The sequence below is a fragment of the Bubalus bubalis genome, chromosome 19 (assembly GCF_019923935.1).
Source record: "Bubalus bubalis isolate 160015118507 breed Murrah chromosome 19, NDDB_SH_1, whole genome shotgun sequence".
In the NCBI taxonomy this organism is placed as follows: Eukaryota; Metazoa; Chordata; class Mammalia; order Artiodactyla; family Bovidae; genus Bubalus; species Bubalus bubalis.
The window spans coordinates 23,748,654-23,772,597 of NC_059175.1; the positions used below are offsets into that span (position 1 = coordinate 23,748,654).

The 23,944-nt window shown below is 39.8% G+C and overlaps 2 protein-coding genes across 3 annotated transcripts in view; one reads left to right on the plus strand and one right to left on the minus strand.

The window, feature by feature from the left end:
• The first annotated feature begins 1,734 nt into the window (after positions 1 to 1,734).
• The window catches only part of CDC20B (cell division cycle 20B), a 68,141-nt gene continuing 45,931 nt past the window's right edge, over positions 1,735 to 23,944 (plus strand). Inside the window, exons 1-2 of the mRNA XM_025270529.3 lie at positions 1,735 to 2,968; positions 3,233 to 3,295. Of these exons, the coding sequence (XP_025126314.3) occupies positions 2,906 to 2,968; positions 3,233 to 3,295 (126 nt within the window). The 5' untranslated portion in view covers positions 1,735 to 2,905. The remainder of the gene's footprint in view (positions 2,969 to 3,232; positions 3,296 to 23,944) is intronic.
• Positions 13,379 to 18,593, minus strand: GPX8 (glutathione peroxidase 8 (putative)). Of its 2 annotated transcripts, XM_006074161.4 has the most exons (3): positions 17,989 to 18,538; positions 17,115 to 17,376; positions 13,379 to 13,976 (listed from the first exon to the last, which is right to left on the minus strand). In XM_006074161.4, the coding sequence occupies exons 1-3, from the start codon at positions 18,190 to 18,192 to the stop codon at positions 13,813 to 13,815; spliced, it is 630 nt and encodes a 209-aa protein (XP_006074223.3). In that variant the 5' UTR covers positions 18,193 to 18,538; the 3' UTR covers positions 13,379 to 13,812. The 2 variants fall into 2 exon arrangements, with proteins under 2 accessions (XP_006074223.3, XP_025126313.3); XM_025270528.3 differs by lacking the exon at positions 17,115 to 17,376 and having other exon boundaries at positions 17,989 to 18,593.

Sequence of the window (23,944 nt, forward strand, 5' to 3'; positions counted from 1 at the left end):
AAATTTTAAGGTTTCATTTTGAACTAATTTGGCTTAGAAAAAGTTACAAAAATGGTGGATAGTATCCCATTATATCCTTCACTCAACTTCCCTAAATATTAACATTAAACATACCAATAATAAATGATTATAGCCAGGAAATTAACATTGCTATTATTCTATTAACTAATCAACAAGAAATTCACATTTCCACAAGTATCCAACAAATGTCCTTTCGTCACCAGCCACCGCCCCCCCCCCCCCCGCCCCCCCCTTCCCCGCCGACTAGATTTCAATCCAGGATCTCATAATGCATTTAATTGTCATGTCTAATTAGTTTCTTCTGACCTGTGGCAGTTTCTCAGTCTTTCTACCTGTTTGACACTTTTGAAGAGTACTACTGGCCAATTATTTTGAAATGTCCTTCAATTTGGGTTTATTTAGTATTTTCTCATTATTGAAGTTACAATTTTGGGGGGCAAGAATATCACAGAAGTAATGTCCCCTTCCAAGTACACAATATCAAGAGGCACATGAGGTTTATGTGTCATTAATGGTGAGATTACTTAGTGAAGGTAGTGTCTGCCAGGTTTGTCCAATGAAAAGTCATAATTTTTCTTTTTGTATTTAATCATAGGAGGCAAACATCCTAATCATATTCACACCAATTTTAGCATTCATGGTTTCTGACTGGGATAGTGTGTGATATTTGCCAAATGGTGATTTTTCTGTTTCCATTATCCTGAAGTTAAATTTCAATCTGAATATTTAAAATGCACAATAGCTTTTAAAAGGAAAATTTTGACTAATATTTTTCTACTTTACATTAGGGGGAAAAGGTATTTGGAGGCTGTGAGATATACCATGGAATTAGTGGCTACAGTGGAATTTATAAAGGTATTACTCATAGAAAACTGAATTCTAAATAATTTGCTATCCTTAGTACTTGTAAAAAACATGGGGTCTAAAATCGCAATTTATATGTATGTATAAGCTCATTAACTGAATTGGTTGTTACTCCCAAGTTTGTACCCATTCTTATAAATGGGTAAATGTAAAATGGTATTTAAAATAGACCAAAGATAAAAAGCCTTTAATACTATTACTATTTTTAGTTGGTATTGAAAACTAATCTTTTAAATCCACAGTACATCTGACTCTTATCCAATGATATTTCACTTTATTTAGCCTCCATGTTTGCTGAAAGGATTTACTGGAAGTTGGAATGAGTATCCTTTGAATGCACTGAAAGGAAAGTAGAATTCTTGTGGGTGAAGTTTAGAGATCTTTTAATCCAAGGGTTATTTGACTAGCAAGAATTTTGATGAATCTCATTTGAAGATTGTTACCCTGTGGAGCATTTCCCCTAACCTTTATCATTGTGGATAGAAAATTGTCTTAAGATTGGGTCTTAGCCTTGGTGCTGTTTCTCTTGCTTTCAGTGTGGAGGAAAGCAGGAGACTGAGTTTAGATTTTTTTAAAAAATCACTGACATTTTTGACTATCATCATATCTGTTAACTCTCCCCACCCCCTCAAATGGATAAACTCATATGTTGTATTAGAGGGAAAAGATCCCCTGGAGAAGGGAATGGCAAGCCACTCCAGTATGCTTGCCTGGAGAATTCCATGGACAGAGGAGCTTGGTCGACTACAGTCCATGGGGTCACAAAGAGTCTGACACAACTGAGTGACTACACTTTCAATCCATTGTCAGTTGGGTGGAGGGGCAGGGAGGAGGTAGGTGATAAGGGGAGTGGGGAGCAGGCTTTCAGACTGTCAGAGGTTTCCCAGACGGTTTCCCCTCCTGCCATATGGACAGCTCTCCTCTCCTGGCAGCCTGGCAGCTCAGGTGTGGCAGCTGAGGCTGCACAGCCCATCTGGCTCCTTTTCGTTTTTCCCCAAGCCCCTCCTTCAACCCCCAATATCATTCTCTTCTTTATCACATATTCCCTAGTCTCCTCAGCTCTCTTGCTGGGTCTTCACTCCTTATCAGGTCACAGGCTCTTTCACCAACTCAATAACCGTTGTTTGGGAAGAAAGCTCATAAGATCAAGTGAGAGAAGCTGACCACTTAGAGCAAAGGAGAATTTCTTGAATAAATACGTCAGTGCTCCCCCCTTTCTTGTCAGCATAGAAATCTTGCCACATTTTCCAGTCAGTTTGAATAAGGAGGGAGAGCTGATGAACACGTTGGGGGAACACGCCTAAACTCAGTTGCTTACACAACGGTGATTATCGCCAAAACAGAGGCGGCCAGAGTTACTGTACCCCTCCGATGCCTCAAAGGCAGCATGATGGGGCTGGAGAATGAGAAGTGGGGGCAGAGGAAAAGGGTGCAGGGCCCGTTATTACGAAACATTTTTGTTTCTAGTATGGAAAGAACGTTAATTCACAGAACCCGCTTCTTTGCCCGCCAACCCCCTCGCCTCCTGCGGCTCTCCAGCCCTCCGCGCCCGCCGCAGCTCAGACCCGCCACTGCTCGCGGCAAAGCTTGGCGCTTCGGAGCGCGCCTCCGCGGACAAAGAGCTGGAGGCTGCGGGGCGGGGCCGTGGCCGGGAGGGAGGGAGGACCCAGGCGCGCGCAGAGGGAATCCCTCCCGGAGTCTGACGTCACCGCAGTTCTGGCCAATGAGAAGTCGGGTAGGGGAATTCCCGCTCCGGCGGCCGCCCAGCAGGCTTTTTAAACGGTACTCTGGGGACCAAGCTCTAAGAGAGGTGGGAGGAGTGGGAGGAAAATGGAGGTTAGGAGTGAAATATGATCGTCCTAGGGGACAAGACTCCAGAGATTTGACGATTAAGGGTCAAGACTGGCTTAGACTTGGGGTTTGACGATTAAGCGTCAAGACTGGCTTATTCTTGGGGGACAAAACCAAAAGCGGTCGAGGAGAGGCTACACTCGAGCCAGTAGGACAAACGCCTCCAGAGATGGAGTGGAAACTGGAGCGCGCCGCCCGGAGGAGGGTCCGCACTGAAGAAGAGATTCTGTGGGTGAGTAACGCCCCTCTGTTTCTTCGCCCCAACTTCCTAAAGGGGTTTCTTGTCGAAGTCACTGTTTGTAATACCTGTCTAGGACCAAGAGGTGGTTGAGAACTCTAAATCTAATATTGAATTGTGTAATTTATATTCTGGAGATGGTTGTTTGCTTTAAAAGTGAATGTAATTTGACAAGTGGAGGCTCTAGAAACATTCACACCTAATATTATGATTTTTCTAAATAGTTTGTATTCCAATATGTTGCCTATATTTTCAAAGGAGGATGTCATGCGGGTGCTCGACAAAGACATGAAGCAGAGGAGAGGTCAAGTTTCTCCCAAGGTGAGTGTCCAGTGCTTAATCGAGCTCTCTGTCTTAAATATGACTTTGAACAAACTAATTCTTGCTAAAGAAGATATTTGTTGGACGTATGAAATGATCTGAAAATGTAGAAAATTTGTACGTCTCATATCATCACTAACCTCAGAGTCTATATCTAAAACATTTTTGTAAGAAATTGAATATATCTGCCAAATAACGGTAATCATTTGTATCTAAATGGTACTTTCCAGTTTTTGCCTCTACAGAAAAAAAAAAAAAAATGAAGCTTGAATGTGTCAGGTAGGCAGTGCATCTCTAGCTGGCTGTTAAAATTTCTTTTTAACAGTTGCTAGTTGCACTCCCCTCTGTTGCATTCATAATCTTGCCTTCCAAAGAACCGGAAATGGTGCCATCTTGTGGTCAAGAGGAGAAGTGCATAAATTCACCGTCCTACTACTGCTACTGCTAAGTCGCTTCAGTCGTGTCCTACTCTGTGCGACCCCATAGACGGCAGCCCACCAGGCTCCCCCGTCCCTGGGATTCTCCAGCCAAGAACATTGGAGTGAGTTGCCATTTCCTTCTCCAATGCATGAAAGTGAAAAGTGAAAGTGAAGTCGCTCAGTCGTGTCCGACCCTCAGCGACCCCATGGACTGCAGCCTTCCAGGCTCCTCCATCCATGGGATTTTCCAGGCAAGAGTACTGGAGTGGGGTGCCATTGCCTTCACCGTCCTAGCTTAGTAATTTAACTGTTGATCCAGTTAAATTTCACCTTGAAAGTCTGAACGCAAAGGTTTTCAGCTTCTCTTGCAATCAGTGTGAAAATAAAACAAATCCAAAGATTTTCATCTTAACTTTAACACACAAATAGCTCTTTTACTTTATGGATCCCAGGTGGCATTAGAGGTAAAGTGCAGGAGACTAGAGGTAAAAAGACGCGGATTCGATTCCTAGGTTGGGAAGATCCGGTGGAGAAGGAAATGGCAACCCACTCCAGTGTTTTTGCCTGGAGAATTCCATGGTCAGAAGTGCCTGGTGGGCTGCAGTCCATAGGGTCGCACAGAGTCAGACACGACTGAAACAACTTAGCACACATGCATATGATTTAGATTTTAGATTCCTCCTTATCAGGATTCACTTTTTTTCTCTCTAAATAGTTCACATTCCTTTAGTCTTTACGCATCGATTCTAGTTTCAAATCCACCAGTTTTAGGGTTTTCTAGACCTTCACATTTTTCTGTATTTCATTGGTCACACAATAAATCCAACACATAACTTTCAGAATGCACTTTCAGAATGTAATGACTAATATCCTTTGTATCAGAAAACAAATGGCATTTAATTCCTTAAATTCCCTGAATACTTCATATATTTGTTTTTCCTGAATGTAGCTGAAGATTTGTCTTATGCCCAGATTTTGGATAACCATGACTCCTAGGTATTTTACTATTTAATACAAACGACTGGCCTTTTGGTCTGTGAATAAAAGTCATTGGAAAAACTGTAGTTAATTATAACTTTCTTAATTCACTTGTAAGCCATAACATATTTTCATATCTGAGCCTTAGTTTATAAACCTAAGTGGAAGTATTTTGAAAATTTTCGTTTTTTAAGTTTTTGAATAGATGAAAAAATATTGATTTTATTTCTTATAATATTTTTGGAGAAACAGGTTTTGTCTATAAGTTTTTAAAAATCTGACTTTTAAGATGAAAGTTCTGCCACTGTTTCATGTTACAAATTTAGCCTCAGTGACTTCATGGGCCATGATGAGCAGCAGTGACCTGAATCAGGTAGGCAGTGTATTGTTAGCTGGCTGCTTTGGGTCAATTCAGCAGCCACAACTGCCCTGCCACTTGCTTCTGGATAAATTCTTCTTGTTAACGAAGTACACCGGTGACCTATGTGTGATGGGTTGGCAGTGTATTGTTAGCTGGTTGAATATGTGAGTGCCATCAGCTAACATGCAACTGCTATCTTATTGCATGTATAATGAGCATCAGTAATGGGTATAATTAAATCTAAGTAATATGTGTGTGTGTATACTTTTTGCCATGAGCCAGGGCCTTCTTTACATAATGCTTATTATGACTTTTCAGTTATAATACAATGAACAGTTTATAATGATGAAGGAACTACTCGATAATAATCAACTATTACTTAATTATGTTAAAAATTTCAGATAATATTCTGGAGTCTGCATACTTGTAGACAGTATTAAAGTATTTGAGAAATTATATATTTTAAGTATAAAATTTAGAATATAATGACAATTTGGAATGGAAAAACTAAAATGTTTCCTCCAATTTTCAACTGAGTCTTCAATATTCCTTTTGAATGATTAGTTTCTTAATTTGACATTAGAGTAGGTCTCAGTTACCATATGTGTATACAGCTAAAGGAAGAATTTAGGTAACTTGCCAAATGAGTCTGTCAACTAAAACATTTTCACTTGAATATGAAGAAAATTGGGGATTTAGGGGGGCTGGGGATGGGGTGAATTGTTTAGAAGACTTGTCTCCAGTCTTCATTTTCTGTAAAATCACAGACTCATACAGTGTGTAGAAAAGAGCATGAGATTTAGTTTGTGAAGGGGGAGAACTGACCATTAAATATAATTTTAAATATTTTCTCATTCCCTTGGAGCACATTTTGACCCATGGAGCAGTTTCAGGTTTGTGCTGGGTCCCAGACACACTGTGGTCGTGTAGACATTTGCAGCAAGTTCATGGAACTGACTTTGCTGGTTTGGTCAATTATTGTCACCCTAAATGAGATGTGAGAAATACATCACATTCTTTACTGCATTGGATTATAAGTTATTGGTAAAATAATTTAAATTCTTATTTAAATGTAAATGTTTTTAGAACCATGGGTTAAATAGATAACCTATGATTTGACTCTTAAGTGTTTTGCTACGTTCAAATCTTATCTCTTTGTTGTTGTTGCCTTGTATCATTCCATTTTCAGCATCTTTGTATTTAAGTGTCCTTTACATGTAAATATTGTTTTCATCTTGTTTTTTTAAGGTTAAATTTCAATATGTTATTTTCTATAGACAATCACTGATCTGTTGATAAAAAATAAAACCTACTAAATTTAGGAGGCTGGTCCTTTGTGTTTCACTTTTTAAAAATTTTTGTAAAGAGCAAGACATAAAATGCCAACATTGATACTGAATAAACAGAAGACATAGTTGTTCTTATTACTGAGACCATGAGAAAGAAGAAAGAATGGAGTGCAGTAAAAATAAATGAGATCAGTGGGTAAGGAGGTGATTGTATGTATAAATTCAAAAAGAAAACGTTGCCATAGAAGTGAGAAGGAAAGAGAGGGGTCACACTTGGGATGTCAAAGGAAGAGAATGGAAAGAGGGTTGAAAAAGAAGAGGGAGGCAGGCAACACTGGTTCAAAGTATTTTTTCTTGGGTGTTTTCTCTTGCGGCTGGGGTTGTAATTGCTTCCCATCACTCCCTCTGGAAAATGTCCTAGCTCCTCACTACTCTTTACTTGCCCTCCCCCAGCAGCCCCTGCCCCCAAAAGAGAAGGCTTCCCTCAGCAAAGTGTGGCCTTAACTATTCAGAGGGAAGAGGGTATGTGGAGAATGGAAAGAAGTGTGATGTATTATTTTCTTGGTGTAACAGTTAGGATTTTATTGTTCCCTGGGGAAGATGAAGTCAAGCTGAGGCATAAATATAGAGTGTCACCATATTAGCTTCACCCAAACCTGACATTTTTCTTTCAAAGGGAAATGTTGTCAGGACTACACGTGATTTTGTACAGGGATCACTCAGGATTTTCCAGCTCATGATGGGCAGTCTTGAAACAGCCATAAAGAAAATAGACAAGTAGTTTTTGTTTTCCTTCTTAGATTTTGTATATATATATATATATTTTTCTTATTTTTTACTGGAGTGTTTTCCTACTTGAAATTACCTGCAGTCCAGTTAGGTCATTATAGTGTGAGTATACACTATATACTAAAGTTAGCAGCTTTTCATAATTCAGTAACTGCATATACATCCACATTTATATATAATCTGTCAAAATAGTATATTTGTGATAACAAGGAGTATATATGTTATGTTTTTGCTTCAGATTTTTCTCTTTGGAGATTCTTCTGATACCCTGATTGAGTCTGATTTAAATCTTTTTGTGCTAGAGCCAGCTTGTCCTAGTTGGTGAGAATCGATTGCTAAATTTTCAGAAATTTTACAAGCCAGTTACGAAACAATTAGTAGATTAAAATTGACTGTGTGCAAGTGTTCACACCATAGAAATTGGAAATGCCGAAACTTGGAACTCCTCCACTAGGGATTTGGTTGTTAAGCCTTCATGAGTCACCACTGTATGTTTGTTACATGGTGGTGGTTTAGTCACTAAGTCCTGTCTGACTCTTGTGACCCAATAGACTGTAGCCCACCAGGGTCCTCTGTCCATGGGATTTCCCAGGCAAGAATACTGGAGTGGGTAGCCATTCCCTTCTCCAGAGGATCTTCCTGACCCAAGGATTGAACCTGGGTCTCCTGCATTGCAGGTGGATTCTTTACTGAGTACCAGGGAAGCCCATATATACTATCAGTTCAGTTCAGTTCAGTCGCTCAGTCGTGTCCCACTCTTTGCGACCCCATGAATCACAGCACACCAGGCCTCCCTATCCATCACCAACTCCCGGAGTTCACTCAAATTCATGTCTTATCGAGTCGGTGATGCCATCCAACCATTTCATCCTCTGTAGTCCCCTTCTCCTTCTGCTCCCAATCCCTCCCAGCATCAGAGTCTTTTCCAAAAGTCAACTCTTCCCATGAGGTGGCAAAAGTATTGGAGTTTCAGCTTTAGCATCAGTCCTTCCAATGAACACCCAGGACTGATCTCCTTTAGAATGGACTGGTTGGATCTCCTTGCAGTCCAAGGGACTCTCAAGAGTCTTCTCCAACACCACAGTTCAAAAGCATCAATTCTTTGGTGCTCAGCTTTCTTCACAGTCCAACTCTCACATCCATACATGACCACAGGAAAAAACCATAGCCTTGACTAGACGGACCTTTGTTAGCAAAGTAATGTCTCTGCTTTTCAATATGCTATCTAGGTTGGTCATAACTTTCCTTCCAAGGAGTAAGCGTCTTTTAATTTCATGGCTGCAGTCACCATCTGCAGTGATTTTGGAGCCCCCCAAAATAAAGTCTGACACTGTCTCCACTGTTTCCCCATCTATTTGCCATGAAGTGATGGGACCAGATGCCATGATCTTCGTTTTCTGAATGTTGAGCTTTAAGCCAACTTTTTCACTCTCCTCTCACTTTCATCAAGAGGCTTTTGAGTTCCTCTTCACTTTCTGCCATAAGGGTGGTGTCATCTGCATATCTGAGGTTATTGATATTTCTCCCGGCAATCTTGATTCCATCTTGTGCTTCTTCCAGTCCAGCGTTTCTCATGATGGACTCTGCATATAAGTTAAACAAGCAGGGTGACAATATACAGCCTTGACTGGTTCCTATTTGGAACCAGTCTGTTGTTCCATGTCCAGTTCTAACTGTTGCTTCCTGACCTGCATATAGGTTTCTCAAGAGGCAGGTCAGGTAGTCTGGTATTCCCATTTCTTTCAGAATTTTCCACAGTTTATTGTGATCAACACAGTCAAAGGCTTTGGCATAGTCAATAAAGCAGAAATAGATGTTTTTCTAGAACTCTCTTGCTTTTTCCATGATCCAGCGGATGTTGGCAATTTGATCTCTGGTTCCTCTGCCTTTTCTAAAACCAGCTTGAACATCAGGAAGTTCACGGTTCACATATTGCTGAAGCCTGGCTTGGAGAATTTTGAGCATTACTTTACTAGCATGTGAGATGAGTGCAATTATGTGGTAGTTTGAGCATTCTTTGGCATTGCCTTTCTTTGGGATTGGAATGAAAATGGACCTTTTCCAGTCCTGTGGCCACTGCTGAGTTTTCCAAATTTGTTGGCATATTGAGTGCAGCACTTTCACAGCATCATCTTTCAGGATTTGAAATAGCTCCACTGGAATACCATCACCTCCACCAGTTTTGTTCATAGTGATGCTTTCTAAGGTCCACTTGACTTCACATTCCAGGATGTCTGGCTCTAGGTGAGTGATCACACCATTGTGATTAACTATAGTTATTAAGAATTACATTTATATACATGCTATAGGTACACTATGATTAGTATAAAATTTCAAAAATGAAATACAACTTCTAGGGAATATTTCTGGCCAATTCATATTTATTCAAATCTCCAGCACACTCTGCTATATGTAAAAGCACACTCTGCTGCTATTAGATGAAGATCAGGAGTTAGTAGGAAGTACTCCTCTCCACTTCCCAAACAAACGGAAACTAACTTCAAGTCATTGAATTATTAACCACTAAAAGTAAAATAGATTTTGTCTGTGTCAGAAGGGCAGCTACTGAATACTCTTTTACCTACTATTTTTCTGTTATCCTTCTCAGCCAGGCAGCCCGTAGCAGTTTATGTCCCAGACTTTTTGACGCTGAGATAGAGCTTATGCACAATTCAGGAAAGATGCATTTTTTTTTTTTTTTTCTCTGTGTGTTTGCTGGCAGTGTTCATGAGACATTTAAGGTCTGGGAAGCAACACATGAGCAAATGGCTCTCCTCCCTTTTACCACATGTAGCCTGGTTGGACAGGCTTCCCGGGTGACTCAGTGGGTAAAGAACCCACCTGCAATGCAGGAGATGCCAGAGATGTGGGTTTGATTTCTGGGTCGGGAAGATCCCCTGGAGGAGAGCACGGCAACCCATTCCAGTATTCTTGCCTGAAGAGTCCTGTGGACAGAGGAGCCTGGCAGCCTACCGTCCATAGGTCACATCAAGTCAGACACAGCTGAAGTGACTGAGCACACAGCACGGCCTGGTTGGATGCCATAACCCTGAATGGACACCCATATGTCACACATTCAAACCCCCACCTGCCCTCCCTGCATCCTCAGAGTGGTGAGAGGAGAGACTCAAGTCTAATCTAGTGGAGATTGCCGACTGAATAAGGCAAGCAAGTCAGGAGATACATAAGTGAAAAACCCACTTTATATGCCTTTGGAGAGAACTAGTGGTTTGGGGCAGGATGGACATCTGAATTGTGTTCTCCGGGACAGTTCTGGTCTGTCTGGCAGTGGGGTGTTGGTGTAGCCTCTGCACTGCTGCACATACCCTGATGTGAGCACATAAACACCCCAGCAGTCCCGCAGCACTGCTGTGAACTCATGGAAGTCATAAGTGGGAGTATGTGGCAAGGATGTTCTGGAAGCAGCACTTGAGGGCTAAACAAAGTTTTGCTTAGAGGCCCAGAATTCAAATTGCTTAAAGGCTTTTGGTGGCACACTTGCAAAGGATGGATAGACTGGTTAGGTGGTTTCCATTTCTTCAACAATAGGTTAGTATTGATTTCTGATTACTTGACACACCTTGGTAACTTGGAAGGGGCTTTTTGTTCAGTTTGACTCCCCCCACCCCCACTATAACCAATTTACAGGTGAGAAAACTGAAAAGCAGTGCCCTGGCTGAAGGCCCTGCTGCTGGTGAGAGGGAGAAGCAGGCTTGCTTACACACTGCCATTCTTTAGGTGCTCCGGCAGATCCCCTTGACCTGAGGGGAACCAGACTCCACCCCTACCTGAGAGCTTACTAAATCCATTCAGAGCTGGGGGTTGGACATATATGTTGAAGCAGAAGGTATTCCAGGATATATTTGGTTTAAGAACTTGTAAGTGCTGTAGCAGAATTGTATACTCAGGTGGGCATTGCTGATTTCATCATGAAAAAGAATCTTCACTTTCACTGATCATCAGGTCAGAATTGGAGAGTCAATTCAGTTATTTAGATTGGGTCTTCCTTCTTAGCCAAATTTTTTCACATTGTTTTGCCCCCACTCAGTTCAGTTCAGTTGCTCAGTCGTGTCCGACTCTTTGTGACCTCATGAATCGCAGCACGCCAGGCCTCCCTGTCCATCACCAACTCCCGGAGTTTACTCAGACTCACATCCATTGAGTCAGTGATGCCATCCAGCCATCTCATCCTCTGTCGTCCCCTTCTCCTCCTGCCCTCAGCATCAGAGTCTTTTCCAATGAGTCAACTCTTCGCATGAGGTGGCCAAAGTACTGGAGTTTCAGCTTTAGCATCACTCCTTCCAAAGAAATCCCAGGGCTGATCTCCTTCAGAATGGACTGGTTGGATGTCCTTGCAGCCCAAGGGACTCGCAAGAGTCTTCTCCAACACCACAGTTCAAAAGCATCAATTCTTCTGCACTCAGCTTTGTTCACAGTCCAACTCTCACATTCATACTGATAACTGGAAAAACCATAGCCTTGACTAGACGGACCTTTGTTGGCAAAGTAATGTCTCTGCTTTTGAATATGCTATCTAGGTTGTTCATAACTTTCCTTCCAAGGGGTAAGCGTCTTTTAATTTCATGGCTGCAGTCACCATCTGCAGTGATTCACTATTCCTGTTTAATTCCTTTATGAAATGAAGATATATTTCATGGAGCAAAGGTTGCTTTGTTAGTAATTAGAAGGCTGATAAAACATAAAGATCAGGACTTCGGGAGAAAAGATATGTTGTGATTCTCAACAGACTCAGTGATTGCTGATGTTTCTCCTATAATTACACTCACTCCTTTTTTACATTAACCATTTTGACTGTTTGGAGTTGATTCTTCTTATTATAGCCATAAGAATGATGTACCATTGAATTTTTTCCAAATGGCTAATCTAGTTTGACCAGATTAGCAGCCAAAATTAACCTGTAAGGAATTAACCAAAATTAACCTGAAGGAATCAAGCTGAATGATCATATACTTATGGCTTTTTTCTTACACTTGGAATTTTCACTCAGAAATACAGATCGACTCAAGTGTTAATATTTTAATTGTGGAATTTGAGTTGCTTCTGGAAAATAAGAAATACTGAAAATGATCAAGTCTTTTTCAAATGTTATGTCATTTATATTGACATTAAATGATAATGTCATTAATAAACAACTATGCAGAGTACATCATGAGAAATGCTGGGCTGGATGAAGCACAAGCTGGAATCAAGATTGCCGGGAGAAATACCGATAACCTCAGACATGCAGATGACACCACCCTTATGGCAGAAAGTGAAGAGGAACTAAAGAGCCTCTTGATGAAAGAAGAGAGTGAAAAAGCCGGCTTAAAACAACATTCAGAAAACTAAGATCATGGCATCTGGTCCTATCACTTTATGGCAAATAGATGGGGAAACAGTGCAAACAGTGACAGACTATATCTTTTGGGGCTCCAAAATCACTGCAGATTGTGACTGCAGCCATGAAATTAAAAGATGCTTGCTCCTTGGAAGAAAAGTTATGACCAACTTAGCATATTAAAAAGTGGAGACATTACTTTGCCAACAAAGTTCCATCTAGTCAAAGCTATGGTTTTTCCAGTAGTCATGTATGGATGTGAGAGTTGGAATATAAAGAAAGCTGAGCACCAAAGAATTGATGCTTTTGAACTGTGGTGTTAGAGAAGACTCTTGAGAGTCCCTTGGACTGCAATGAAATCCAACCAGGCCATCCTAAAGGAAATCAGTCCTGAATATTTGTTGGAAGGACTGATGCTGAGGCTGAAACTCCAATACTTTGTCCACCTAATGTAAAGAACTGACTCATTTGAAAAGACCCTGTTGCTGGGAAAGATTGAAGGTGGGAGGAGAAAGGGGCGACAGAGGATGAGATGGTTGGATGGCAACACCAACTCAATGGACATGAGTTTGAGTAAACTCTGGTAATTGGTGATGGGTAGGGAGGCCTGGTGTGCTGCAGTCCTTGGGGTCGTAAAGAGTCGGACACGACTTAGTGACTGAACTGAACTGAACTGAACTGATCTGGCTGGATTGGAGAGTGGCAACCCACTCCAGTATTATTGCCTGGAAAATCCCATGGACAGAGGAGCCTGGTGGGCTACAGTCCATGGGGTAGCAAAGAGTCAGACATGAATCTTGTGACTAAATGACATTGATCTGGCTGGATATAGTAAAACATACCATGACCCTGTACTTAACAAACAAAATTCTGTACATGAAATAAAAAACATAAGGATTAGAATCTATGTATATTTCACATTTTCAATGTTTATTTTGCCTTTCATTACATAAAAATATCATTTACAGTTACTCTGGAAATGTCACACAGTATCTTGAATTCAAACAGTGGTCTAGTGTGTTGACATTTCCATCAAGTACAATCCTAGAAAATGTCAAGTGAAACAATAGGATACTGAAGCACATTGGTATTCTGAATTATTTAGTGTGGTTGGATGAAGTATTTAATATATTTCATTAAGAGTCATTGGCTGCTGTTTATTTTTGCTTTAGGTAACATCTGTACTGTGGACATTCATTACCACTCACTAACAAGATAACATAAAAGGAAAGTTATCCTTCAGTGCCATATTTAATTGTCAGAGTTAATTTAAAAGGGGACCAAACCCTCATGGAGACATTTTTGTATTCTGACTATTGCCATATAATGGTTCAATGGCATTTTCATAGATCCTCTTTCTTTTTTATAATCATTTGTCTAATCAGAGCTGCTATCTCAGGCCTGATGACTTCAATGGGTTCCTCTGGCCTCCAGGTCTTCACAACTTGACCTTCAGGGTTGACCAGATACTTCCAAAAGTTCCACCTTGGTTCCTTCTTTGAAGAATCTAAAATATCAGAATATATTTTCATGAGTAAAATTTTATTCTTTGTCAAGATTTTCATTTCTATTAGTATTTGAATAAATTACAACTTTAGAATCAAGTTCTAGAATTGTCATCATTTCAAAAACCAAACTAAACAAAAAGCAAAACACCCAAACAAACTCAAAGTCTGTGTAATCAGATGTCTATATACTTGGTGATTTCACTGAAGATTGTACTGAACTAGAATCATGAAATGAAATCAGCTAGATTTGTTGATCTGAACCACTAAAAAATTTACCTTGTCACTAGCTGAAACTTTCAGTTGCTTAACATTTTTTCTTAAGATAAAGTGATGCTCTATGGTCTTTGGTAACATGAATGTATGGATTATTTTTCATAGTAAGTGTATGTTTTTGATATTGTTATATATTACTTAGTAAGGAATGCTAAATAACTGTAGACATCCTTTTGATACATATTAATTTAGGCAAGAAATGTAGAACTTTTTTCTATTTATATCATACAGGATTTGTGTGCATTATTATTGACTAGTACGAAGGAAAAAAAGGGGCTTCCCTTGTGGCTCAGCTGGTGAAGAATCTGCCTGCAGTGTGGGAGACCTGGGTTTGATCCCTGGGTTGGAAAGATTCCCTGGAGAAGGGAAAGGCTACCCACTCCACTATTCTGGCCTGGAGAATTCCATGGACTGTATAGTCCACGCAGTTGCAAAGAGTTGGACATGACTGAGTGACTTCACTTCACTTCATGAGAAAAATATAAATAATTATTATATACCTAGTAATGTATGCTTAGTGCTTTAAATGGACCTCTCATTTAATCTGTATAGCAACCCTGTAAAGCTTGGCTATTATTATTATCCCCATTTTGCAGATGAGAAAAATGGAGGTCTAGACTCATGGTCGCATAGCTAGTGAATGGTAGAGTCCGGATTGATATCCAGTCCTTTCTATTAGAAGAGCTCATGCTCTTAAAATAGGGGACAAGGCAAAGTAAGTAGATATTAGGAGGAAGACGACAAGTTCATTTTTGTACATGAGGGGATTCAGGTTATGTGGGACACCCCATAAGAGGAGGCTTTGGAGCTTAGGAGCTAGAGCTCACCCAGGGAAAGGGGACAGAGTAAGGAGAGCCCAGGTGGATGTGGCAGAATCCTGAGGATCAGTAGAGGTAAGGGTGGAAGGAATAAAGGAACCTGGAAAGAAGAGAAGGAGCTGGAGTAGAAGTCATAGGCACTGAGACCCACTAGGTTCAGGAGGGTCGTTGGAATGAGAGATCAAACACGGTGCTCTAAGAAGGAAGCAGAGACAGGGAGGCAGAGAAACCAAATGTTAACTATTCTTTCAAAGATGTTAGTGATGAGGTAGGTAGAAGGAACATACTGCTTAGAGTTTTTAAAGGTGGGCGATCCTTTGTTTATGCTGGGGAAAGAACCAATACGGGAGCATAGGTTAAAAAAAATAAAAAAGTAGCCTAATGTTTACTTATGTGTGCTATACTTTGCATACTGTGCCAAGCATTTACACTGATTATTTCATTATTAGGAGTATTGCTGATTAGCTCAAACATCATTGACTTGGTAGGAGCATCATATTATTGGTTAAAGTCTTCTTATAATCATTCTGAACAATAGACATTTTCTATAAAGGAAAATGTATTTTAAAAGATAACATTCATCAGAGCAGGGCTCTCTCTAGCCAGCATCTTTGTGTGAATTAGAAAAAGATACCCTTCTAGGTGGGAACAGTCCCTAGGCACATACGGTTCATTTGCCTGGGTTTCAGCCTCCATGTGACCCCTTATTCCTGTTCAGTGAACAACCTGCACACCTGTACAGAGCCATCTTGTTTGTGATCACATCTATTTTGGCCAACTTAAAAAGATCTAATTTTCATTTAGCCATCATTTCATAGTCTTTGCCTTTGGAGCTTCATCTAACTTTAGTGAAACCTTAAATCACTGTTACCTTTTTGATTACACAGGGTAAGTGGAGTTTCTTTTTTAGTGACAAAGGGGAAGAACCTAGGAGCTATTGGGCTCAAGTATTTGGCTGTTATAATTGAGAGATAACTACACGGACACATGCTCTGGCTTTTCTTCATCTCAGTGTATCCTGGAAATAAAAGGAATAAAGACCTCACTTTCATTGTTATTGATGGTGTTAGGCATTATGCTGACTTTCCCTAGAAATTTGAATACCATGTTTTTGGAAGATTCTGCTTTCATACTTAAATATTATAGAATATCATTAGCCAGTTTGTTGGATTGGAAGATTGATTGCCTGGCTAAGGTCATGGTTTTAGCAAAATTCAAATTACCTGCAGTGGAAACGACTGAGGCAATCATCCACATAAGTTAGATGAGAGGACATGAGCTGAATGTCCTTTAGAATAGGGTCTGGCACAGTGGAAGCTCTGTAAGTAAGTGCTTTATTTTTATTATTAACACACTTAACCCTGCAAACAATCTTAAGGGGTAGATACTATTGATGTCATTTTACAAAGGAGGAAACAGACACAGAGAAGTTAAGTTACATGCCTGGAGTCACACAGCAAAGGCAACAGAGCAGGGATTTCAACCCAGGTATGCTGGGGCTAAAGCTTAGCCCTTAGTCACAATACTGCACTCCCTTTATGCTGAAAAAAATCTTTAAATAGACTTCCATAATTAGCTTAATTACAGAGGTAGCCTTACACTACCCTCCTCCAAAAAAAATCAGGATATGTTATTTTGAATTTTACCAAAAACCACCTGGCAAACTGAGATGTTATTCACCCTTGAGGATAATATCTCAGATAAGACAACATAAAATTAACCAGAAAGATTAGTTTAACTAATAATGCTCAGCAATATTGATAAGAGATGTGTAGCCAGCTTAAAGTATATTCTTTGGGAAAATAATAAGGAACAAAATACACTGTAGTAGATTTATTTTGCCATCCAAGAAGTTAAAACATTGATTTTAGGAAAGCATAACTTCTAGAAAGTTACAGAGGATGAGAATCTAGCTCTTTGATAGTTTTATAAAACTTTCCCACTAAAACATTTAAAATGAAATAGGAAAGTATGGTCCTGGTACATTTGTTTTAAAAATGAAAGCAACTAAAGACATTAAATTGGTGAGGCAAGGTAGATATTTACCAACAAGAAATCTAAATGCAGGTTCTGCTTCGGATCCTAGAATCTTAATCTTGTGGAAGATGGGGAATGTTACTCCGAAGTTATTTCTTGCAAAAGATACTACTTCCTTGCTCGGGCGGGGCTCCGATTCTCCAAACTGATTGCATGGAAAAGCCAAGACGCTGAAGTGGAATGGTCCAAACTCTTTGTGCAGTTCCTGCAGTGCTAAGTAATTTCTGTCTGTGAGTTGGCAGTCACTAGCCACGTTTACAACTAGTGCAACCTCCCGGAAAAAGAAAAAAATCCAACCGGAAAGTGAAGCAAATAAAAGATTAAAAAAAAATTCTGCAAGTAGTTAAAACCCTAAACCATTTTGGAGGAATACAACCTTTGATAGATGGTTATTTCATATTTTTATGAAATTTATTCGATACAGTAGATGTCCCCAATTCTACTGAAAATCATAACCCGAATGCCTGAGTTAAAACTCTGAAAGATCACAACCATTAATAAAGCCCTAGGTACTCATGAAAGTTTTTTTTTAAATAAAAGATAAAATATGATTATTGATAGGGTGCTTTTTAATGCTGTTAGATTGTGGAGTTAATACTTTCATATTCACATTATATGGCATACTCCATAATCACATTACTATTAGAATTTCCTAAATAATATAAAGTATTAATCCAGCACTTAAAACATCTTAAAGCAAATAGTTAAGATAATCAGTTATCAATTAGCATATAAACTATGAGAGCACTGATGGCTAAAGTGATATACTAATTTCTCTGAGGACTAAATTATAACATGAACATATAATAGTAAAAAATGGACTGTTAAGACAATAAGCAGAGAACATGGACAAACAACAGAAAAATCAGAAGGTGCAACTTACTTTGCCTTTAAACTTTTCCAGAGAAACCGCCCTTCCATTTGCATCTTTCACTTCAAAGGTATAAAAGCTGTTGATTTTAGGCTTTAGGAATTTGAGTTGTAGGAGGAATAGCATTACTGTGCACAGAACCATAGACAGCAAGACTGCAAATGCCTTTGCTTTGGGCCCTGAACATCTCAAAGGGTAGGCTGTGAGAGGCTCCATTTTGGATGATTCTAGAGGAAAGTCTCAGCAAGCTGGAATTTGAGGAGGAGCTGAAACTTGAAACCAGCTCCGCTTAACGGAAAGTTAGGAAGGACAGACTAGCTCCTGTCACTGCTGGGGAATAGAAAGCGCCTTCTCAGAGATGGAGCAAACTCCTAAATGAAGTAAAAAGCTCTAAAAGTATCAATGTATATACGATGTCAGTTGTAATTTTTGCTCGAAAAATGACATTTTTGGTAGCTCTTTCATATCTGCCCAACAAAGAAAATATTTCACCAGAAGATGGTGCCCTTGTATCTTAAAAGCTGTAAAGTGCTTCCAGCAGTTGGCTTGAATGTAGCAGATTGGGTGTATAATACCTGGTAGTTCAGAGTGGCAATTAAATTGGTCTATTGGTATGTCACCTAATCAGTAGGAATTTGATATTTATATGTATATAAAGTCATATGGCTTAAGCATACTGTAAGTTCAAGGAATTTATAGTGGAAAAGGCAGTGAAATATCTGAAAAAGCTAGTTGCTCCGACTTCATCCAGCTAAGGCAGAGCCAGGTGAATATAGTAAAAATAAACAGATGAAAAACAATGATGTCTTTAAAAAACCCACCTGTATCGTAGAACAAACTATAGTTCAGTGAGTTTTCAAATTTTTGGTTATGGTGCATAGTAAGAAATGCACTTTATGGTATAACTCAGTACATACACAGACAGGTGTAACTGAGAAGTTTTATTAAATGAGGTTTCCCCTTTGAACTGCAGCACATCCTGGTCTATTGTGTTTTTAAAACAGCCTGCTTTTGATTTCAAAATGATTTTAAGGTTCACCAATGGGCTGCAAACTCTAGATGGGGAAAAACTTAACTCTATAATAACGCCGGACTTTAACAATTAAATAAGATGGTGGTGGTGGTGATTTAGTCGCTAAGTCATGCCCGACTCTTGTGACCCCATGGACTTTAGCCCACCAGGCTCCTCTGTCCATAGAATTTTTCAGGCAAGAATACTGGAGTGGGTTGCCATTTCCTTCTCCAGGGGATCTTCCTAACCCAGGGATCAAACCCAGGTCTCGGGCACTACTGGTGGTCTCCTTCATTGCAGGCAGATTCTTAACCAACTGAGCTACCAGGGAAGATATTTCTATACAAAAGGCAAACACTGCTCCCCCAACCCCCCGCCCCCCACCTTTCTACTTGGGTGTATCATCTAGTTGTTTCATCTTTTGTCTTCATTTTTTTCTGTGGCTGCCACCTTCTATGGGAAGCCTAACTTTGTTGAAAATTTTAGGCGCAAATATGGAAAGGGAATTGAAGGCTGCGTATCCCGAAAGCCGTGGTTCCTTTAGCCATTTTAAAAAATGCCCTGTTTAGGACACATAGCAAGTTTTGAATGAAGTTGCTTTGTTCCACCAGGGCCTGACTGTTGATGATGTGGTGAATTTGCAGAAAGTGCTAGGAAAGTGCATGGAATGATTTAGAAGCTTGTGAGAGTCCCTTCCCATTGCTGTTAGATCTCTGGAGATTTAGAGGAAATGCTAAAGTGGCTGCCAGCCCTGATCCTGGGCTGTGTGTGTTTGGAGGCAGCTGAGCAATGCCCACAGCTGAGGCACCTAAACCTTCTGAGACCATAAACCACTTCACTCCCACTCTTGGCCCCTGATAAGAATGAATACAAAAGAAAACTAATCTCTTGTAAATAAAATTTCTAGTAAAAACTAAAAATGTACACAAAATGTATTCTATCACTTAACTGTGATAATATTATTTTGGTGTTTTCTAGCTGAGTCATTGAAAAAGATAAAGCCCCTGTGTTTATATTACATCTGAACACTGCTATCTATAGCTTAAATTCTCTGGTTTTCCTCCTCCAACTCTGGTCCTTGTTTGTAGCACTGCCGTCACCTGGGTGCTTGTTTCAGGTTTCATCCCAGCCTGTTTTGAATCAGGGTCTGTGTTTTTACAAGATCCCCTCATGACTCAAGAGCACATTTAAGTCTGAGACACATTAGACCTTAATCTTTTTCTGGTTTACAGAGCAACAAGCTTCTTTCATTTCCCTTTATCTTCCACACTAAACGTATTTCATGTCTCTGTGTCTACAGCAGCTACGTTAACTCCTCAGACTATTTAAGCAAATAGTTTTAAAATTTAATTCACAGAACCTGATATAATTTGAATCATGTAAATCCATCCCATTATAACTGTGCTTTGAGACGGGGGACAGAGGGAGAACTCTGGAAAGGATGTTGACTGACCATGTCCCAGCCAGGACCCCAAAGGGTGATGTAATTTTAATAAAATTGTTATGATAGCTTCTAGTCCATTGTTTTCTGAGAATCTCCCATTGAGTGATCCGAAGCTGAAAGGACTTGAGAAGGCCAATATTATGCTGTATGAACTTGCAAGAAATTGCTGTAGAAGCCACCATGCTAGTTTTTACAACCAGAAATATAACAATTGTGCAGACCTGATATTTTATGTTAGTTTGACCAGAAAATTCACTCTATATGGAAACAACTTTGAAAGCTTAAGTAAGTCTCTTGTCACGGACAAAATCAGATCAGAGTAGATTTGTTAATTTTATGATTCTTAAGGCTTGGGAGCATGATATATACATATATATATATAGATATATACTTATGATATATAAGTATTCATACAGGCCCATTAACCAAACATTCAAGACAACAGTTTGGAGAATTTCCACCCTAGACAGTGGTGAACACAGATTCTGGATCTTAACAATTTCTCCTTTTTTCATTTGGCAGAGTCTTTCTCTGTATATATTTGATTTCATCATCTCTTAGCTTTCTGGGGATCTGTCATCATTGCTTACATGTTCTATCCATACTGAGACCATCTTCAGATTATAGATAAATCTGCATTTTAAATTTCTCTTTATAGGGATCATATGTTAGAAAACCCACCAAAATTCTTTCAGAAGATCTAGGAAGGCTTCCAAAAGGAGGAGAAGAGATTGATGAGGTTGAAGGTCAAGGTTAAAGGAAGCTACTGGGTTAAGAATGGGCTAAAGCAGTTGATTCAGTTAATTAATCAACTCAGGCACTGTAGAAGATACCATAAAGTGTAAGTGATGCAGGCAGCTTCACACAAGTATGGAATCAAGTTTGGACACAAAACAAATGGAACAACTAGGGAATGATTATAAGGAAGCAAATAACCAAGTGCTGAAGAAATGACTTACGTTTGTAAGAGCTTTATACTACACATGATTCCAATAACACTTGTAGAAAGCAATTTTTTATGTCAGATATGCGGATGACACCACCCTTATGGCAGAAAGTTAAGAGGAACTCAAAAGCCTCTTGATGAAAGTGAAAGAGGAGAGTGAAAAAGTTGGCTTAAAGCTCAACATTCAGAAAACGAAGATCATGGCATCTGGTCCCATCACTTCATGGAAAATAGATGGGGAAACAGTGGAAACAGTGTCAGACTTTATTTTTCTGGGCTCCAAAATCACTGCAGATGGTGACTGCAGCCATGAAATTAAAAGACGCTTACTCCTTGGAAGGAAAGTTATGACCAGCCTAGATAGCATATTGAAAAGCAGAGACATTACTTTGCCAATAAAGGTTCGTCTAGTCAAGGCTATGGTTTTTCCTGTGGTCATGTATGGATGTGAGAGTTGGACTGTGAAGAAGGCCGAGTGCCAAAGAATTGATGCTTTTGAACTGTGGTGTTGGAGAAGACTCTTGAGAGTCCCTTGGACTGCAAGGAGATCCAACCAGTCCATTCTGAAGGAGATCAGCCCTGGGATTTCTTTGGAAGGAATGATGCTAAAGCTGAAACTCCAGTACTTTGGCCACCTCGTGTGAAGAGTTGACTCATTGGAAAAGACCCTGATGCTGGGAGGGATTGGGGGCAAGAGGAGAAGGGGACGACAGAGGATGAGATGGCTGGATGGCGTCACTGGCTCTATGGACGTGAGTCTGAGTGAATTCTGGGAGTTGGTGATGGACAGGGAGGCCTGGCGTGCTGCGATTCATGGGGTCGCAAAGAGTCGGACACGACTGAGCGACTGATCTGATCTGATCTGATGTATATAGTTATGGTAAAGGGAATCATGTGTTGTATAAAGATCTTTACAGACCTTATGTAATAATATTTTGAAATATGAAAAAGTTAATAGCTCCCTCATTATCACAGAACTAGTAAGAGGGACAGCTAAAATTAGAATTTAGGACTTTCAACTTCATAAGCAAAACTATTTTAAAGGCGTTAAACTACTTTTTTTTTTGTAATAGACAAAATATGCTTACTTAGGAGAAAACGTGAAATGTCAGACTGCTGGTGAATATGACAGTACTACCCCTCTGGTGAAGGGGTTTTATTCATCAGGAGACATTTAGTTTTATAAGAAATCACTGTAAGGGTCTGAAGAGGGGAGGGAGTGGAGAAGAACAGCTGAAACCTTGGCCATGTGTACTGAAGTTCTCTGGAAGGGGTCAGAGTCTGCAGAGCAACAAGTCAAACAGAGACTAGAACTTATTAAGAAAGGCAACCTTGGTCAGGGACATAGAAAGGAAGGCATAGATGCTAAAGACACTCTGGAGCCCCTAGTGGCAGGTGTTGGCAAGACAGAATTAAGGATGTCTCATCTTGACAGTCTTTGCTTGGGTAGTGTTGCTCCCTAGGACAAGGAGGCATTGGATGTTAAAGAAGGAGAAGATAAACATTTTGGTCTTCACGACTAAACTGAAATAGTATTGAGGACCTGAATTTGAAATGTCTTGTGGACTGCTGTGTTGAGCTTGTGGTGGTGAGGGTGGTGGTAGGGGCAGACATTCAGAGGCTAAGAAAGGCTGGTTGGGGGGATATGTTGGAGAGTTGCTGGGCCATCTTTGCTACTTTTGTCTCTGCCACTGGGTTCTAGAAAGATCCTGACATCACCAGCATGTCTTTCCTTGGGATGGCTAAGTTTTTCCCGCCCACTGAATATTTGTGTGTCAGATTATTTATCACTAGATATGTATTTGTTTCTATTTTCCTAGTTGTTTCATTTTGTTACTTCCTGACCTTATTTTTAACCTCTCTATCCTATTTATTTTTTGGCCTTGGTGCCCTGCATTCCTCCCGATTTAGTGTCAATATGATGTGAACTCTAAAGGTAAACAAGCCACACTGATGTGCTTGGACTATCAAGTCATTCATCCCTTTTCCCTTCTTTGTCTTATTTTTCTTATCTTCCTCTTCCTCTCTATTAATAAATACTTGAGTCATTTAAAACTATGCGACAGGCATTTCCTCAGCAGGAGATAGATCCTGAAACAAAAGTTTAAAAACATTGAAGATGAAATACCACAGTCTACAGCAGTGTTTCTTAAGCTATAGTTATTTGCATACCATCTGATTTTTGCCCTGTCTGCATACCATTTGTTAATGACTTAATTTTTTTTTTGGTTCAAATCGTCATTTATTTTACTCGAATTAATTTTCATAAGGGAAAACTTTCTATCAACTTTGAAAAATTTAAAACATTAAAAAACACACATTAAAATACATAACTCTTAAAAAATGTTCATCTGTGCCCTTAAAAACCACATGTCCTTCCTTCATGGAGGGGCTGCCTGAGAACTATATATTCAAAATGTTACCAGTGATTGAGTTCTAACTCTTTGAATGGTCATTTGTGTGGATACAGATTTGCCTCCTCCCATGCATCAGGGGTCAGTCCTAGTTTCACGGGGTCGGTCCTCGTTTTGTCACAGGAGAGCAATATAAAAATACGTGTTTTCTT

What these genes read in the sequence shown, in the direction of transcription:
- GPX8 (XM_006074161.4), bottom strand. Translation starts at nt 18,192, where the DNA reads ATGGAGCCTCTCACAGCCTACCCTTTGAGATGTTCAGGGCCCAAAGCA. An exon ending in TGGAAAAGTTTAAAGGCAAA is followed by an intron (nt 17,377 to 17,988) that starts GTAAGTTGCACC and finishes TTTTTCCGGGAG; the next exon opens with GTTGCACTAGTTGTAAACGT. An exon ending in TGCATTTAGATTTCTTGTTG is followed by an intron (nt 13,977 to 17,114) that starts GTAAATATCTAC and finishes CTGATATTTTAG; the next exon opens with ATTCTTCAAAGAAGGAACCA.